At 41.6% G+C, this 20,859-nt stretch overlaps 1 protein-coding gene across 2 annotated transcripts in view; it reads right to left on the bottom strand.

The window, feature by feature from the left end:
* The window catches only part of SUSD2 (sushi domain containing 2), a 320,283-nt gene that overhangs the window by 106,803 nt on the left and 192,621 nt on the right, over window positions 1-20,859 (bottom strand). For both annotated transcript variants that reach the window (XM_040345523.1, XM_040345532.1), the window contains exons 21-25: window positions 16,455-16,598; window positions 14,400-14,555; window positions 10,243-10,491; window positions 7,003-7,269; window positions 6,394-6,570 (exon numbers count right to left, since the gene is read on the bottom strand). In XM_040345523.1, the coding sequence (XP_040201457.1) occupies window positions 6,394-6,570; window positions 7,003-7,269; window positions 10,243-10,491; window positions 14,400-14,555; window positions 16,455-16,598 (993 nt within the window). The remainder of the gene's footprint in view (window positions 1-6,393; window positions 6,571-7,002; window positions 7,270-10,242; window positions 10,492-14,399; window positions 14,556-16,454; window positions 16,599-20,859) is intronic.

A 20,859-nucleotide genomic window follows, 5' to 3' on the forward strand; every position in this document is an offset into this window, starting at 1 on the left:
GCTAAGGAGCCGGGATGGACTGGCCGTCGGGACTACCGGGAGATTCCCGGTGGGCCGAATGCTCAGTGGGTGAGTTTGAGTGACAGCCTGTCAAAGTAATGGCTGGGCGGCTTGCGCAGCCATTACTTTGAGCAGTGGCGGAATTACCAGGTTCGCAAGGCACCAGTCGCACTTGCACTTGTGAATGACACTGGTCATTCACGGTGAGTCCCCGCCCGCAACCTCTCCTCCTGCACTCATGGGCACAGTTCCCGCCCGTTCCGCCCATCTTCTCCGGCTTTGCCTGCAAGCACTGGTACTCACAGGCCCTGACCATCCTCTCTGCTCACCTAGCAAGGAGGGGGAACCAAGTTATCTGCAAGTTAGTGGCACCCATCCCTCAATATCAACACTTTCACTGATCCCCCCCACACTAACACCACTACTGCCACTAATACCCCCCCACACCACCACCACTACTGCCACTGATACCCTCCACACCACCACTACTGCCACTGATACCCCCCACACCACCACTGATACCCCACAGCACCACCACTACAGCTACTGATACCCCCCACACCACCTCCACTACTGCCACTGATACCCCCCACACCACCACTAGTGCCACTGATACTCCCCACACCACCACTACTGCCACTGATACCCCCTACATCATCACCACCACTGATACCCCATACCACCACTACTACTGCCACTGATACCCCCCCACACCACCACCACTGCTGCCACTGACTCCCCCACACCACCACCACTGCTGCCACTAATCCACCCCACCATGAACACTACTGCTACTGATCCCATCCTGCAACCACCATTCTTGCCACTGATGCCATCCCCCCACCACTCATCCCATCCCCAACCCTTGCCACGGATCCCATCCTCCCACCACCGTTGCCACTCATTTCATCTAATGCCCTCCACCGCTGCCACTCATCCTATCCAATCCCCCCTTCCACTACCACTTATGCCATCCCATCCCCCAACCACCACACTTGCCACTCATCCCATCCCCCCACCACCACTGCTGCCACTGATCCCACCCAACTGCCACAACTGCCACTGATCCCATCCCCACCCAACCACTGCCACTGATCCCACCCCCCACTGCTGCCACTCATCCCATCTGCAGAGCAGCAAGAGAACCCCCCGGATCAAGAGGGAGACTCGGCGCTGCCACTGCTGGACATCAGGTACCCAGCATCTTGTACATACATGCCAGCACACTGAAAGGGGGGAAGGGCTGCAGGAAGGGACAGTGCTATGTGGTCTGTCTGTCTCAGCCCTCTCCTCTGTCTCTCAGACACCCTCCTCTGTCTCTCAGTTCCCGCTCCTCTGTCTCTCAGTCCCCGCTCTTCTGTCTCTCAGACTCCCCTCCTATGTCTCATTCACTCCCTGACTCTTGGGTTGCTTTCACACTGGGGCGGGCATTGACGGTAAAATGCTGCTAGTTTTAGCGGCACTTTACTGTCACTTTAGCAGCGCTATTTCGCCTCTAGCAGGCGCCTTTAACCCCCACTAGCGACCAAATCAAGGGTTAAATGCTCCCATGTAGCGCTGCTGCCGAAGTGCTTTGCAGACGCTTCAGCAGCGGTGGCCATTCATTTCAATGGGCAGGAGCGGTGTATACACTGCTCCTCCACCGTCACAAATGAAGCTGCTTGCAGGACTTTTTTTAATGCCCAACCTGCGCAGCGCCCCAGTGTGAAGGCACTCTGGCTTTCACACTGGGACTTCAGGGGAGCCGTTTTTCAGGTGCTTTACATGTGCTATTTTTAGCCCAAAAGCGCCTGAAAACGCCTCAGTGTGAAAGGGGTCCAATACTCACTCCCTCTCTCACACTCACCCCCCCTTTCTCTCTCTCTCTCTCTCTCTCTCTCTCCCACCCTCTCATGATATATAATGTAGGGTCCTTTTGTTGGGCGTGATTTTTTTTTAAGCGGGGTGGGCAGCATTTTTTTAAATTAAAGTGGGCCAGTCTGGATGAAGTCCTGGGCCAAATTTTTGTCCCAGTCCAGCCCTGCTAAGGAGGTAGATTTTTAAGTCTCCGCTTTGCTGCTAATCAATGGCATAGAAGTAGTTTTCCTTGTTTATTTGTACTTAGCACATAAAAATACACCTACTAATATCTGGAATATTTATTAATTTAGTCCAAGATTAAATATTGACATTAACAGTTATTACTATATCTCTACTCTCACAATCCTGACTAACTCTGTGGCCTGTGAGATACATGCCTGTGCTTGTATCCACAGTAAGCAAACAGTGGGATCTACATATTTTTGTTGTGATTATAAAGGATTACAGTAATTTCCCCTGTGATCTAGGGTTCATCAGAAGCTAATCCATGTACAGCCAAGTGGAACCGGTGCCAAGATAAATATGGAGACTACCATTGCTGACCTTTCTTTTATAAAATGCTAGATGCCTGGCTTACATGTCCTGAGTTACTGACCTGGAATAAGTAGGCAGATCAGGAGTTTTAATTTCAGTCTGATTTCACTTTCTTCATACTTTTCTGGGTTAGTGACTCAGAAATATTAAAAGATAAACAAAGTAACAAAAAATAACTAAAGACAATTGTTTTAGTTTTTGGATAATGTGAAGAGGGATTCGAACATCTAGTAAGTTTTTAAAAAATTTCTTTCTGTGCTCCTAATAGGGAGATTTACACTGTCTGTCATGTTTACTGGTAAACATGAAAGTAAAAGAAAATCCCAAGTTTTGGTTTGTCCGCAGAACAGGAATAGAGGGGAAATTTTCCAGTGGGGATACTAGTACTGGTGAGCCTGGTGACAACCAGGGATTTCTTCTCACTTCCGGTTATGGCTACGAGACTGAATGGCTCGGGGGTTACCGCTCTTGGTATGGAAAATTCACCCCGAGCCACACTCGGGAATACCGCTAAGAAGGTTAAGAACTGGGGTATGCAAACTTTTGATCGGGGTCATTTGGGTAGTTTCTGTTGTCATTATGATTTAAAAAGAGTAAACACAGTTGATTGATAATAAATGGCTTCAGCCAAACACTAACCATGAGTGAAAGAAAAGTTTATCATTCATATTCTCATACAAAATGGCCAAGAAATCATAAATTCTACCAGGGTATGTAAACTTATGAGCAGAACTGTAGATAGATAGCCAGACAGACAGACAGACAGATAGATAATCTAAGCATAAATTACTGTAATTGAAACTAAATGTATTAATTTCGTAATCAATTTGGAACTATTTGAAAGTTGCAGTTTAATACAGTGGTATCTTGGTTTACGAGCATAATTCATTCCAGAAGAATGCTTATAATCCAAAGCACTCATATATTAAAGCGAGTTTCCCCATAGGAGTCAATGGAAACTCAGATAATTAGTTCCACAGTGACTGCTATTGTATGCAATACCGCATGTGGCCAGAGGTGGGGGGCCCAGGAGACATGCGGAAACACTTGGAGACCGCTCGGATGCACGTGAAGACAATTTAGAGAGGCTCCAAGACACTCAAGAACGGAGTGTTTCTGAGTGTTTCCAAGTGTCCACGCACAGCATTGAGTGTCACCGCCCCCCCCCCCCGGACCTCTGGCCAAATGTGGTACTGCACACCCCAGATAAGTCAGGATTTAAAAAAAATAATAGCTCATATTGCGAAACACACATTACTCAGAATCCAGGGTATTATCGTATGTGTATTTTACCTGGAGTTAAATGTTTTAAATGTTGTGAAGAATAATTTTTATAGCATAAAATGTACAAATACAAAAGCACAGATCCATTGACAATGAAAACATATGAACCCCTTCCCACCGAGCATACTTATATGCAGCCTCACATGCAGCCTCAAATGGGTCTTAATCCTGTGTAGCCACATATACAGCTGTGCTCATAAGTTTACATACCCTGGCAGAATTTATGATTTCTTGGCAATTTTTTTGAGAATATGAATGATAACACAAAAACCTTTCTTTCACTCGTGGTTTTTGTTTGGCTGAAGCCATTTATTATCAATCAACTTTGTTTACTCTTTTTAAATCATAATGGCAACAGAAACTACTAATCATGTCTTGAGAAAAACAAGGTATGATTCTCCTGCATACACTAAGTAGTTGTGTACAATTTCACTAAGGCCCCGTACACACAGACGGTTTGGTCCGATGAGAATGAACCAAAGTTCATTTTCATCGGACCAAACCGACCGTGTGTATAGGCTATCGGTCTAGTTTCCTTCGGTCCAAAATTGCTAAACATGCTTCAAAACCGAACCGATGGACCGCTGCCCCATCGGACCAAACCGATGGTTAGTACAGAAAAGCATCAGTTCAAAACCTGCGCATGCTCAGAATCAAGTCGGCGCATGCTTGGAAGAATTGAACTTAGTTTTATTCAGCACGTCGTGTGTTTGACGTCACCGCGTTCTGACCCGATCGGATTTTGGACTGATGGTGTATACACATATCAGGCCGTACGGCCACTTCAGAGGTGAACCGATGAAAACGGTCCGACGGGCCAGTCTCGTCGGTTTGGTCCGACCGTGTGTATGGGGCCTAACAATTCAAAGTTGCAAAGCTGTGTTCAGAAATTAAGATTTGTTTGACATTCTGTCATGAAGGGGTTAATAATTTATTACTTAAACTCTGTGTGATAGTGAAAAAACAAAACAAAAACAAAGTACAGATTTGCATTTTATGGGTTCATCTGCACTGCAAGCTCAGATAAAGGGAATCCTCGGGTGTGATTCAAGTACATCATACCAGAAAGATGCTTAAAGCAGATTTTCACCCTCCCTTCGCATTTTTTGAACCCCTACCTATTTGGTTACAAGTTCTGCACATTTCGGATACTCATCCACCCAGCAGATCCAGCGTTGTCCAGCTGAGAACCTATTCTCTTCTGGGAGCACTCTGTCGAGCACCGCCATATTTTGGTGCGATGTCAAGAGCCTGCCGGTTGTTCCAGGCTTGGCTGATGATGCGCATCTAGGCCCACCCTCCTTCTTTGCTGAATGGAAGGGTTTGCCTTCTGGTATATGTGACATGCATATCCCAGGAAACAAAAGGAGGACAGTGCAGATCATTTGCCTCACTAGGTGAATGATTTGCAAGGAGTGGTGTGGCCAGAAAATTTCTTAAAAAATAAAGGTAAGTAAATAAAAAGTGATATTCGTGCAGAGGACCAGAGGAGAGGTAGTGAGGAGGAGGGATAATGTATTTGAGGAAGAAGATCTCACATTGTTTTCTTGTCTCATGTCCCTTCACATCCAACATGAGCAAAATTAATATCCACACATTTCAACAATGTTGTTGTTTTAGGTTTAGAAGTGACAATTTTGCTTTGTGTAAGATCAAGAAACTTGCAGAAGCCCAATATCCCAAGACTCCAAATGATTGTGTGCAAGTTAATATTCATTGTTTCTAAATGTAATAAGGTAAGCATGAATACACTGAATACAAAGGTTCCTTAAGCTGGCCATACACTAAGAGAGATTGTTATACAATATGAATAGTGACAAAGGTGGCCTGTGTAAAAAGTACCAAGAGGAGTATTGAGTTTGAGTTGAACACCCCTCAAAAAAACAAACTTTGTAATTTCAGAGAAAGTCAAGAAATCCTTATAAGAAGTTAATCATTGATTTTGACACAATTTCACAGCAATTCCTGACTGAAACATATTGTAGAATTCAAATTGTAGATCTGCTATTGCATTTGCTGTTGATGTAAGCCAGTGCTGCACTTTACTTACCCATTTCTCTTGTGGCTTATAAATGGGTCCCATTATGTATGGCCATTTTTTATGCATAATGCCGCGTACACATGACCGTTTTTATTGGTCTAGAAAAAACAACGTTTTTTTCAACCCGATTATTGTTAAGCCGGCCTTGCCTACACACGATCGTGAAAAAAAAATGCTCTAGCAAAGCAAAGGGGAAGTTCCGTTCGGATAGCGCCACCCTTGGGGCTGCTTTTGCTGATTTTGTGTTAGTAAAACTTTGAGAGACCATTCACGCTTTTCAGTCTTCGTGCTTTTCAGTCTGTTACAGCGTGATGAATGTGCTATCTCAATTACGAATGCTAGTTTTACCAGAACGAGCGCTCCCGTCTCATAAGTTGCTTCTGAGCATGCGCTTTTTTCACGTCGTTAAAGCCCACACACAACCATTTTTTACGACGTTAAAAACGTCAACGTTAAAAACGACATGAACATTTAGAGCATGTTCTAAATTTTTAATGGCCATTTTTTATGTCGTTAAAAAAATGCTCTGGAGGCCACACACGATCGTTTTTAATGACATAAAAAAAAAATGACATTTTTTACATCCCGAAAAACGGTCGTGTGTACGCGGCATAAGAGTTGACCACCAGACTCCTACAGTAGTTAGAACAAAGCAAAGGCAACAGAACACTTACCATTTACACACTGACTGGTCTGCCCATTCCATGTGCCATCTTGCTGACATGTGCGTGAAGAGGAACCCTTTAACACGTATCCTTTGTTACAGATGATTTTAACTTGAGAGTTAACCAAGTAGCTTGTTCCCTCCTTCTTTCCATTCTTTGGGGGTTCTAACCAGCCGCATGACACCACTGAGAGAAAGCAAAGATGATATTCAGTTAATAATAACAACTTATATGATGATGGGTATTATATGCGTCACTGCCCTCAACGTTAATCATTCATTTTATGAAAAAACTTATGAAACTCTCTATTAAAATATGTGGAATCAAGTCTCAGCATGGGAGGCTATTTGGAACATTCCCTACACTCAAGCTTCCAATGAAAACTATTCACGAGTATCTAACATTATTTTGCTGTTGTGAAGAAATTGCTTTTTGTGTATGTGTAATTGTGTATGTTAAAACCGTAGGGGCTATATAAATACTTTAATTTCAATGAAATTCCAGTATGATATAAGGGAGTATTGTGATTTATTGTATTATATTGAGATGTACTGTATACTCTAAAATATGCTGATAAACACATTTTCCAGACCCATTAAATTATTTTTATTGTCCTACCTGGTTGCAGAACCTGGACCAATTTTTGGTGATTGTCATGTGATAATTTTGTTGCATTTCCAACCCTAAGGGATCTTGTGGTAAGAGCATCAAATCTACAGAAACGATCATTTCCACACATTTTAATCACGTCTTTTGTAAATTGGTCATTAGGATCTTCTTGGACTGAAAATGTGGGTAAAAAATCATGGTCATGTTTAACCTGATAGTTATCTAATAGGAACTTTGAATCATAGGTGAAGAGGGAGCTGTCACTGGTCACTTGCCCTGAAAAAAAAGAGACAATATAAACAAATGAAAAATGTTACCACTTTATTTTAACTTTTATGTTGTGCACCCAAGCCATCAATAATCCACAAATAAAAAAACACAATAAACTGTAGTTTCTCTTTCAACACAGGTATGGTGTGACTAATCCATTTGTGTATTTAAATACTGATATACTGTATGGATTGATGTATGGGGGAAGGCCATGCTAACAAAGCCATTGACGATTTTTGTTCATTATAGCTGAGAAGAAAAAAAAATACTGTAGTCAATTTAAAGACTAAGTTTAGTCAAAATAAAAAACAAACATTTGCATACAAGACATTAATTACTATTGATCTTATGTGTCCCTTGTGCTGCTGGATCCTGCTTTCCTAAGGATCTTCATCTTCCGATGTCCCCCTACCGTCACAATCTTTTGGTTAATAGAACTAAGGCTCCATTCACACCTAGGCGTTTTCACGCCCGCCGCCCGCCGCTATTGCAGCCTGCAATACACTGGAGGGGTGATTTAACATTGTCGGCTATGGAGATGGTTCACATGTCCACGCCGAACGCCGAAACGCCTGAAGCTCAAAACAAGTCCCTGACCCTTTTTTTCAGGGGTCTTCGGCGTTCGGCCATATTACACAAAGTGTAATCACCCCTCCAGCGAAAATCGCGGTAAAACACGCCGAAATTTGTCGCGGCAAATCGTGGTAAACGCCGCAAATCGCCTACGCCTAGGTGTGAATGCAGCCTAAGGGAGCTGTGACAGGCAGTCATCAAGAGTGCCCTGCTATGCCCAGCCCAGCTCCTCCATTCACATTCTGTAAGACAACTTCTATGAATGAAACATGATCTATGAAAGGTGGACCTTTCAACCATCCATCTGTTCTCCATTCATAGATCAGGTTTTTATTCATAGAAACCGTAGTACGCTCTTGGGGGACCCCAGAAGAGGAATTTTGGGGCTGCAAATATGACATGTTTGTAAAGTTTTCTTTTTTTTAAAAAACAATTACTTGCAAAAAAGCTAGATCATCTCACTGCTTCCAGCTTGTTATTGAATAGCGACTGAGCAGTGGCAGCCCATCCCTTTTTTTTTTTTTATTTGATTTCTCCTTCTGTAAGCTTGTACATATACATTTAACATAAATGATTGGCTCTTAGTGCTTCACGTACCTCTCTCAGTTTAATGGGCCGTACACACAATCCGAATATCGTACGACAGATCGTACAACTTTTTTCACTTAATAGTCGCAAGTAGAAATTGAATAGGTTATTAAAGTCACGAAAATTCTCGTACGACAGAAAAGAAAAATTGGAAGTGATGTCATGTGTTGTAATGTATTTGTATTGTATCTTTGAACGACAACTATACTGCCTAAACGAAAATCGTACGATCTTGCATCGTACGAGGAAAATTTTTGTGCTTGTCCGAGATGAACTGTCGTGATCGGCTCTCGAAAGTAGTGTACACACGAATCGAAAATCGTACGATTCTTCCTCGGACGATCGTTTTCGTCCGATATTCGGATCGTGTGTACGGGCCATTAATGCCACTATAGAGGGGATTAAAAGAGGATGATATTAAGCCAAATTCAGGTGCTTATGCTCTCTACATTTAAAATACATTTATTTGGTTACAAGGAATACATAACTGCATAAACTGCATTTTGTATAATATGTGCCTGCATTGCTTCTTTAACTGCATATATGTTAAGTAATGAGCAAGTGTAATTCAAAGAGTTGTAGTATAAACTTGCTTTCATTTTCCGTCTTTCTCTGACAACTAGAACCATCTTTATTCAGGTTTTTGTCCTGTGTTACTTTTTACTGCTAAAGCCCCATACACACTATCAGTTTTTCCTGCAGGTTTTTCTCTTCAGGTTTACCAAAACCATCTAATACTGTATGAGGTCAAACCTCAAGAGTTTCAATTTGTATGCAATCAGACAGGTCCTTGCACTACATGGTTTTGGTAAACCTGAAGAGAAAAACCTGCAGGAAAACTGATAGGGCCAGATTCACAGTGGAGATACGAAGGCGTATCTGCTGATACGCCGTCGTATCTCTGTTTCTATCTATGCGACTGATTCATAGAATCAGTTACGCATAGATGGCCAGAAGATCCGACAGGTGTAATTGTTTTACACTGTCGGATCTTAGGATGCAATACCGCGGCCGCCGCTGGGGGGAGTTCGCGTCGTAAACCAGCGTCGGGTATGCAAATTAGGAGTTACGGCGATTCACGATGGATTTTCGTGTTCACTACGTCGCCGCTAGTCTAGTTTCCCTTCGCAAAGTTAGTCGTCGTTTTAGCTGCCCTAACTTTAGTCAGCAAGTGTATTTCTGTCTAAAGTATGGCCGTCGTTCCCGCGTCGAAATTTAAAAATCAACGTCGTTTGCGTAAGCCGTCCGGGAATACGGAATTACGCTACGCGCGTCGCCGTTTGAAAAAATTATGTCACGGCGCGCAAAGCACGACGGGAGTTCGGAAACGGAGCATGCGCGGTAGGTCCGGCGCGGGAGCGCGTCTAATTTAAATGGCACACGCCCATTTAAATTGGCCCGCCTTGCGCCGGAGGCCGCCGGCGTAGGTTTTCATTGCAAGTGGTTGGTGAATCAGGCACTTGCGATGAAAAATTGCGGCGGTGTAACGTATCTACGATATGTTACGCCGCCGCTCTCCTATGTGAATCTGACCCATAGTGTGTATGGGGCTTAAGACTAAGGTGCCGGCCCAATTATAACTCAGTCAATGTAAATTCTAATGTTACTGGTGGGCCCACTTTGAAAAAGAAAAAAAAAAAGAAAAAAACATAATGCAATAAAAATGTTTTTTTTTTTTTTTTTCAATGCCCTGAACAAAACATTGGTGTGAACAATACCTATTGAAAAACAATGTATTTTCTCCAGCCCTTTCGAACATGATGAAAATTGCTTATATCACACATAGCTAAAGTTACTTCTAATGTGACCATTACTTACAGTTGGCGCCAAGCTGGAAAAACTCCTCAGGGCTGGCATTAGTTGGCAAACTAGTTCCATTTCTGAATGTAAAATCATCTGTAGCATCATTGTTCATATTTCCCATAAGTCCTTGTGTTTTATTCATAAACTCATGAGGTAGAAGAGCATTAATGCTTATGAACCCTTCTTCTCCTCTTACTTCCACTCCAGCTCCAGAGGAAAACATTGCTGTTATACTTTGATTAGAGCCAGCAAATAAAAATACCCCTTTGGGAAATACAGATATACATATTATTTTTTCTTTTCTCGTCAATGGCTGTTGCTGTTTTAAAGATATGCAATAATACATTTAAAGGCACTTGGGTTGGCTTAGTAAAGGCAAATAGATTATTAATTTAGCAAATGCTGTTGAATTCTGAAAGTAAATTATCCCCAGAGCTTAATGAATGAGGTGAAGCTTTTTTTTTTTGTTTATTTCCCTTGCTTGTGATTTGGTATTCTTTGTAATGTGAGGATTCATCGCCTTCACTAAGTTCTGAGGAAAGGAAAATGCAGAGTGCAGCTGCCCTTGCAAAGTGAACAGTGTATTTACCTTTAGTAAATCAACCCCACTGAGTTAAAGTATATTTCCAGTACACTTCTGAAATACATACACATTTATCTATGTTTTTTTCTCTTTAAAAATGCAACAAATACATAACAATGCCTGCCAAAAACAATCCAGTGAGCTTCCAACTTCCTGGTTGACATGACAATGCATTACCTCTGCCTGCATTCAAATCCCAGTCAGTGCTGGTGCATTGACTCCCAAGAGTATGTCCACACACAGAGCCAGATCCACGTACAGCGGGCGCAACTTAAATATTCGGATTTAAGTTACACCGCCGCAAAATCTCTACCTAAGTGCCCGATCCACAAAGCACTTACCTAGAAATTTGCAGCGGTGTAAATTAAATTTGTCCGGCGCAAGGCGTGCCCAATCTAATGGGGCGAGTCCCATTTAAATTAGGCGCGCTCCCGCGCCGGACGTACTGCGCATGCTCCAGACACGATTTTCCCGACGTGCTTTGCGCGAAGTTATGTTGCTCCGAGTTTTGAAAATCGCGACGGGCGTAAAAGAAAAAAAAAAGAGTTGCGGCGGGAAACAAAAAATTAAAAAAAAATTTGACAGCGTCGCAGGAAAGAAGGGTCTACTTTTACATGGTGTACGAAGTTTACACTTTGTAAAAGTAGCCCTAATTTTGCGACGGCAAACTAACACTTACGGAAAAAAAACGAAGGGAAAAAGCTTCGTGGATCTCCGTAAGTGGTAATTTGCATACCCGACGCGGAATTTCGACGAGAAATGCCCCCAGCGGCGGCCGAGGTACTGCATCCTAAGATCCGACAGTGTAAAAGTATTACACCTGCCGGATCTTAGGAATATCTATGCGTAACTGATTCTGTGAATCAGCCGCATAGATAGAAACAGGGATACGACGGCGTTTCAGTAGATACGCCTGCGTATCCCTTTTGTGGATCTGGCCCACTGTGTATAGGTAAAATGAGCTCAGTAGGTAATGAATTACCAGTAACTGACCATGCAAAGCTTTTCCAAGCTTGGTAATGATATCACAGGGAGGAATAAAGCTTCTTACTACAGGAACAAGGTAGAAGAAAAGATGAATGCTATGGCACGATCTAGAAGGGTTAGGGAGAATAGTGGGGTCAACTACACAATTCCTTTATTTTGTAAACCCAGTAAATGTGACCCTGTGCAAAAAGACATGAAAATATTGAGATTAAAATTCAAATTCAAATGAAGACACTTAATGTAGACTGGATATTAATAAGTCAGGAAATGTCCAATCTTTTTGGTAAAAAAAATCACAATAAGCGTTTAACGATTGGTTTGTGCAAAATTTATAGCGTTTACAAAATAGGGGATAGATTTATGACATTTTTATTAATATTTTTTTTTTACTACTAATGGCGGCGATCAGCGATTTTTTTCGTGACTGCGACATTATGGCAGGCACATTGGACAATTTTGACACATTTTAGGGACCATTGTAATTTTCACAGCAGTTAACCACTAGGGGGCGCTGTAGGGGTTATGTGTGACCTCATATGTTTTTCCAACTGTAGGGGGGCGGGGCTGATCTCGTTTCCCTATATCAGGGAACACACGATCAATGAAGCGGACACTGTGAAGAACGGGGAAGGTGTGTTTACACACACCCCTCTCCGTTCTTCAGCTCCTGTGACCGATCATGGGACACCGGCGGCGATCAGGTCCCGCGGTCACGGAGCCTCGGACCGGGTCGTGGGCGCGCGCGACCCACGGCTGGGCACTTAAAGGGGACGTACAGGTACGTGCCTGTGCCCATCCGTGCCATTCTGCCGACGTATATATGCAGGAGGCGGTCCTTAAGTGGTTAAAGACAAGAGAGGTGCTTCTAAGTGTAGCAATATGGTTACATTTAATGAAAGTACAACATTTAGCAACTCAAATTTTTGATGATTAAAACAGGCATATCTAAGTAAAGCTATCCACATAGACCGTCCTCTGCACTGCTGGCTCTCACCGCTGTCAGTCTGCAACCGTGAACGGGAAGACTACCCTGCAGTAGAGCGATCTGAAAGTGAGGCTTGAAGCGCTCGTGGAGCACAGTGTGGACGGGATGACATTGATGGTGGTGCGGAGGGCGGTCTATGTGGACAGCTTTACCCCAGATGCCTGCATACTTAGATGTGCCTGTTTTAATCATCAAAAATTTGAGTTGCTAAATGTTGTACTTTCATTAAATGTAACCATTTTGCTACACTTAGCAGCGCCTCTCTTGTCTTTTATACTTGACGCTTCTTGTATATCAAGACATCGCTTGTATATCAAGTCAAGATTTATAAAAACAATTAGCTTGTCTTGCAAAACGCTTTCAAACCAAGGTTTTACTGTGTTCCCAAAAAATGAGGATAAGCATGGTACTTATGTTGGCCTTTCATGTGACAGTTACCACCACATTTACCTACCTTTCAGTAAGGCCTTGTACACACGACCAGTTTCCTCAGCAGAATCCATCAAGAAACTTGGTGGGAGAGTTTTTTTTGCCAAGGAAACTGGTCGTGTGTACATTTTTCATTGAGGAAACTGTCGAACTTGTCGAGCCAAAAAGAGAGCATGTTCTCTTTTTCCTCGGTGGGAATGGAGAAAATTGGCTCGTCAAGTTCCTCGACAAGCCTAAAGCCTCATACACACGACTGAGTTTCTCGGCAAAAACCAGCAAGAAACTTGCTGGTATTTTTTTTTTGCTGAGGAAATCGGTCGTGTGTACACTTTTCGACAAGGAAACTGTCGAGGATCTCGTCGAGCCAAAAAGAGAGCATGTCTTCTTTTTCCTCGACAGGAATGGGGAAATTTGGCTCGCCGAGATCCTCAACAGCCTAACAAGGAACTCGACGAGCAAACCGATGTGTTTCGCCTGTCGAGTTTCTCGGTCGTGTGTATGAGGCTTAACAAGAACTTGACGAGGAAAACGATGTGTTTCGCCCGCCTAGTTCCTCGGTCGTGTGTACGAGGCCTAACACAAACATTAAAAAATATCAGGTTATCTTACTATCTTACTGCCAATCAATGTATATCGAGATATGTTTGTTGACTGCATAATCCATGTTGTCATTATTTGACAAAAAGCTTGGTGAAAGTCGTTGTAAAAAATACATCCAGCACAAAATACATTAAAGTAAGTTTGGCTAAAAATCGGATTATATATAGATTAAAAATAACCAGGACACCATTGTTCAGCAAAAAGCTGTAGTGAGAAAGTGAACATGATTTCCCATTAATAGTGTATGTACAATACCACACATCTATATTTATATCAAAGTTAAAAATAATGACTGGTTGTAAATTAATGTACTATGTATATGTTTAGCAATGTCTAAGATTATACTAGATTGAAAACTATACTAAAATATTTTATAACAACTAGGTTTTACCTATGTACAATACTTAGACCAGATATTTTATAGATATTTTATGTTAAACCTTGGCTAGAGATATATGATTTTATCCAGAGTTAGGGAGGTTGCACGCCAGTAAATTCTATGTTCTACTTCACTGTAGAGTTCTGCTGATTATAATGACATAAACAACATTTGTCAGACTAATAAAGCAAGTCTGCTGGAGCACTCACCCTTCAGGTCCAACCAGGTTCGATCAAGGTGAAGGACTTCCTGATTTAGGAGAACCTCCAGAGTTTTGGAGTCTTCTGCTAGACGTACCTCTATCAAATCTGAACTTTCCTCTTGCATAGCCACAGAGGAAAAGCCAGTTACTGAAGTAAAAGAACCTGCAGAATAATAGGAAACATACCTATATCAGGTAGAGCAAAATGTCCAGATGTTGACAATACCTTCACTCCTAAAAATGGTTACATTGACCTGCTGATCAGAGACTTTTAAAATGTAGCATCCTACTGGCAAGTCAGAATTCCATATACCGGTAACTTTTTTAAGTAGGGCCAAGCACATCATTTTTTGGGGGTAAATCTACTAATTTAGATTAATTGTCCGTGACGTCACCGGATCTCAAACAGAATTCCTGAAGGCCCAGAAGTCGGCGGAGAGGTGAGTACCAATCAAAATAATTTTGATCGATCAAAAAAATGTAAGATTAATCGATGAATTAATAGTTAATTTCCACAGCCCTAAAATTAATAGCATTATTATAGTACAGAAGCTTCTGTTAGTACCTCAGGTAGTAGGGTTAGTCCAGATTTGGCCATCCCTTTAACCTCCCTGGCGGTATGATTCTGTCTGGAATTACGTACCAAAAGCGGTACAATTATTTGCAAGGAAATTTAGCGTTTTATACTGTAGGCCTGCAATTCTTAGGAATAACTCATTTAAATCTGACCAAACAAGAGTCTAGTAGGCATCCCGGGTATGATTTTTTTTTAAAAACAAAATTATAAATTATTATATAATAAATAATTATAAATAATTATAACAAATAATAATATAATTATAATACAAATTATTCAATAATGTAATCAACTCAAAATCACTGAAATTTGCTCAGTTGCAGAATTGTCGCTGTCATTACCTTTTTTTTTTTATGACGAATTTCCCCACAAATCGCTATCGCACAATTCTGCAAGTGATTATAATTTATTATCGCTGTTTTCTAGCTGCTCTAAAACCATTTTTGACATAAAGGGACACTTTTGGTTGCTATGGACAATCTACAGTTTGCAGGCAGAAAGAACAGTTTTTATTATATAAAAGTACATGTAGGACACTGGGCAGACCACTAGGGACAAGGGGGGTGTGTATTTTTTACATAGAGTACTGTAATCTATAAGATTACAGTATACTGTATGTAATGTGTTTGTTTACTTTTTTGAATTTGGCGCCGTTCTCCGCCCCGTGCGTCATAACGTCGCAGGGAACGGAGATCGGCGGCACACAGGGACACTGTGAATCGAGTGAGGACTCGCTCACACAGAGGGGATGCATCGCTGGATCCAGGGACAAGGTAAGTAAACCATGCCTGTGGATTCAGCGAGAAGGTAAGCCGCGCCGCTGCACGCTCTGCACATCTACCACGAGTGTGACTCGGGGATACCGATAATAGCATGGAAAAACCACCCCGAGTCACGCTCGGGGACACCAAGGAGGTTAAGTGGTCATGAAATCTGAACAAAGTACATATATCTGTAGTGTTTACAAATCTCCCTTCAACGCTCTAAGTGTCATTTCTCCCTGATGCTTTGTTCCTCCGTTAACAGCATGTGTGACTTCTGAGAAGTTTTCCTGGCACATAAGATACATTTTTGATGGTGGAGGAGAGCTCACCACACAGATTGTCTATTCACAACACATCTCTGCATGTTCCGTCATTCCTGTGTGACGGGGGGGTGTCCGCTTATTTCTATCAGCTTCCACACATTGTACAAGAGCTCTAACTGCAGCTTCCTCTGTGATACTGACAGATGAAGGTGTGTATCTAAAGTCTGCATTTTGAATGGAAGTAGAGAAGAGAGGTTTTGCAGATATACAAATAAAACTTATGTAGGAGGATTTGTTTTATCTATGTGTATCATCTGAGTCTGTTCACTTCACAGGTTATATGTGAGGGTTTACATCCACTTTAAACCTTTTGTGATTCTGTAGGCCTGAGAAGCATTATACTGACAACAGAGTAATTTAAAATCAGTCAAATATTATATCAGGTGGCAAACACTTACCATTTTCAAACCTAGCAGCCTGAGTGCGGCCTTGAATCTTCAGTAAATGATTAGTGGATTCAATCAATATGTATTCACCTCTACCCTTAAAAGTGAAATTAGACCCATCAGAAGTGATAAAGTGTGGATCCCCAAATGAAGATGCTGCAACATAAAGACATAACAAATGCAGTTACAAAAATTGATGTATTGTGTACTCTTCATCTCAGTATAGTAGCTCAATAGTTATAATCATTATCTTTACTTTTTTAAACCCCCATAATTCTCTGTACACAACACACAAAATAGGGAAAATAAAATAATAGGACCCTGCCCAAAAGAGGTGGTGCAATGATTTGTCGTAGTGGTATGGTTATTGATAAAGGCAAAGAGGGAAAAGAAATAGAAAATGTAATGAAAAAGATTTGAACATTTGAAATTTAGTTATTCCAAAGAGAAACAAAAATCTTGCAGTAGTGTATGGGATGAGTACAAGTGGATCTGAAGAAAGGAATATTTATAGATTGTTTAAGAAATATAGTTTGGGAATAAGTTATGTATTTTGAAAGTGAAATATAAAAAGTTGACTCCTTTTTCGTGTTGACCTGCTTGCCTTTTCATGCATACCTCCCAGTGGTGACAAGACATTCTGGGGCTGATTTACTAAAACTTTAGAGAGCAAAATCTGGTGCAGCTCTGCAAAGAAACCAACCAGCTTCCAGGTTTTATTGACAAAGTCTAATTGAACAAGCTGAAGTTAGAATGTGATTGGCTACCATGCGGAGCTGCACCAGATTCTGAGTGCTCCAGTTTTAGTAAATCAACCCCAATAAGTGGAAGAGACTTATTATATTCACTATATATAGATACTCAATGGGGGTTATTTACGAAAGGCAAATCCACTCTGCACTACAAGTGCACTGCAAGTACACTTGGATTTGCAGTCGCTGTAGATCTGAGGGGGACATGCAAGGAAAATAAAAAACAGCATTTAGCTTGCACATGATTGGATGATAAAATCAGCAGAGCTTCCCCTCATTTCAGAGCTTCCCCTCAAATTTACAGCGATCTACAGCGATTGCACTTTCAAGTGCACTTTCAAGTGTACTTGCAGTGCACTGGTAGTGCAAAGTGGATTTGCCTTTCGTAAATAACCCCCTAATGAGGTTAAGGAAAGCAGCACCCGGTCTGTAATCAGTGTAGTGCAATCTGGTCCCCCCACTGACCATATAAACCAAAAAGTCCAAAGGATTGCTGCACTTAAATTCAAGCAACGTTGCTTGAATGTATCGGAACAATACATGTTTAAGTGCAGCAATCCTTTGAGACTCGTGTTCTATCTATCTATCTATCTATCTATCTATCTATCTATCTATCTATCTATCTATCTATCTATCTATCTATCTATCTATCTATACTGTATATTGATCTTTAGTGGTTGAATTATAAACAAAAATATCTTGCATATTTGGAGTGTTGGTTTTAGTTAATAGTCTTTTTCTTTATAAAAAGATGAGTGGTTTGTATACTGTATAGAGAGAACAGTTTCCCACTATGTATCTACCAAAATGATAGTTCAGAGGCCAGGTTAACACCTAGTACCTTGGCATGCAGGAACGGGTTAATAGATGTGCCACGATTTTGCCAGGGAAGTCAGAGAAAGAGGTATGTGGGGGAGGAAATATTACGAGTTCAGTTTTGAGTTTGAGGAAGTAGTGTGACATCCAGACTGATATGTATGTTAGTAAATTAGCAATGCATGTGTTAGGTTACATTTTTGTGTTCCAGCTAGGGAATTTCACCCTCTCTCTATTTGTCTATTTGTCCTGGTGACCATTGTTACTGTACTATATACTTTTACTAATAGGTGTCCCTCGTTCCCATCTCAAAACGTTGGAAGGTACTGTATTATTATTATTATTTAGGTACTTATACAGCGCCATCAATTTATGCAGTACTTTACATATACAATGTACATTCACATCGGTCCCTACCCTCAAGGAGCTTACAATCTAAGGTCCCTAACTCACATTCATATACTAAGGCCTATTTTAGGCAGAAGTCAATTAACCTACCAGCATGTCTTTGGAGCATGGGAGAAAACCCACGCAGGCACAAGGAGAACATGCAAACTCCAGGCAGGTAGTGTCATGGTCAGGATTCGAATCAGCAACCCTTTTTACTGCTAGGCGAGAGTGCTACTCACTACACCACTGTACTGTATGGTTTTTATATATTCTACACTGTTTGATTAATGGACCAAATGTCCAGATCAATTTCTATAAATTAGAGATTACAGTACATTTGTATTAAATGTATTAAATTGGGACGTTATCTTGCAGCAGCATATTTTTCTTTAAGGTAATCATTATATTGAAGAGCTTGTTTTACAAATTGAGTGTAATGAAACCTATTTTTACCACTAGATGGAGGTATTGTATAAACAAAAACAGTCACAGGCTGTGAGCAGTTCAGAGCACACATCTCACTTGATATGTTCTCCTTCTACAACAGGTAGAAAAGAAAACTTTCACTACACTGTTTACCAGCTGAAGGTTGTGATAAAGCCCTTGGCCCAGATTCAAAGAGATTTGCTCTTTTTTTGCGGAGGCACAGGGCAACAATTTTGCCCTGCGCCCCCGCAAATTTGCGCAGCTGCCCTCGATTCACGGAGCAGAAGCTCCGTAAATTGCGAGGGCGCGCCGGCAAAATTGCCCGGCGTAAGCGCGCGCAATGAAAATGATCCCGCCGGGGGCGGGAATCATTTAAATTAGGCGCGTTCCCGCGCCGATCGTAAAGCGCATGCTCCGTCGGGAAACTTTCCCGACGTGCATTGCGGCAAAGGACATCATTTGCTTCAAAGTGAACGTGAATGGCGTCCAGCGCCATTCACGATTCACTTACGCAAACAACGTAAAATTCGAACGTCGCGACGCGGGAACGCCGGGTATCCTTAGCATTGGCTGCGCCTGCTATTAGCAGGAGCAGCCTTACACTAAGCACGCCGTACGGAAACGACGTAACTTGCGTACGCAGGGCCCGCGCAACAATTGTGAATCGGTGTTAGTATGCAATTTGCAAACTATACTCTGATCACAATTGGAGCGCACCAAAGCGGTCAACGCAAGAATGCAGCCTAAAATCTGCGTGGCATAAGAGCCTTATGCCACGCAGATTTTAGGCTGCAGTCGGCGTTACGATGTTCCTGAATCAGGAGCATTCGTAACCCTGGAGCAAGTAAGCAATTGCGCTGCGTAACCTATGGTTACACAGGCGCAATTGCTTCTTGAATCTGGGACCTTGTATATTGCTAACTATAGGTGCATACACCCTAGTTCACCTGAAGGTGTGAGAATGTGTATGAATGTGCTGCACAAAACTACATAAAGAACTAAAGATTCCCACAAATGCAATTTAAATCAAATGCAATAAAAATCTCTATACAAAAAATGTGTAAAAAGTTATCCAAAAACAACTCTTATGTTACCTAAAACATTTCATATATTGCAGACAAATAAATTGTTGAAAATATATTCATATAAAGTCTAAAAGTATAAATAGTCCAAACTGAAAGAAATCATGAATCCCAGTAGTTCAAAATCATACTTCATCAATGAAAGTGTGCTCCAAGTGACAATCTTCCATATTTTATTGGTAACAGGTTCATAGGAGCCCTAACTAAATTTGCAATCTGCAAGGAATATCTTCCATCTGGTTTTCTTTTTTGAAGGGCCTGACCCTTTTTTTTAACCAAATTCTTCTACCCCTATTTTATCAGTTGTCCTGCTGTCCTTTTTAGTACAGAGGATTTCCATAGCGAATATTGGGGGCGCTGTGTAGAAACTGAAGTGCATCCCTACTACACCATATAATAGTGAAATAGTGTTTGAATATATGTAGTGTAGTAGGGATGCACAACAGTTTCTACACAGCGCCCCCTATATTCACTATAATTGCCATTGGGAGTGTATTATGCCACGTACACACAATCATTTTTCAGCATGAAAAAAATGTCATTTTTAAAAAACGTCATTTAAAATGATCGTGTGTGGGCTGCACATCGTTTTTCATGTTCTGAAAAACGACCAATTTTTTTCGAACATGCTGCATTTTTTAACGTCGTTTTAAACTATGTCGTTTTTCGGGTTGTAAAAAATGATCGTGTGTGGGCTAAAACGACGTTAAAAACCCGCGCATGCTCAGAAGCAAGTTATGAGATGGGAGCGCTCGTTCTGGTAAAACTACCATTCGTAATGGAGTACGCACATTCATCACGCTGTAACAGACAGAAAAGCGTGAATCGTCTTTTACTAACACTGAATCAGCTAAAGCAGCCCAAAGGCAAATGGAACTTCCCCTTTATAGTGCCGTCGTACGTGTTGTACGTCACCGCGCTTTGCTAGATCAGTGTGTGGGCAACATCATT

Source organism: Rana temporaria, chromosome 1, assembly GCF_905171775.1.
Source record: "Rana temporaria chromosome 1, aRanTem1.1, whole genome shotgun sequence".
NCBI classification, from domain to species: Eukaryota; Metazoa; Chordata; class Amphibia; order Anura; family Ranidae; genus Rana; species Rana temporaria.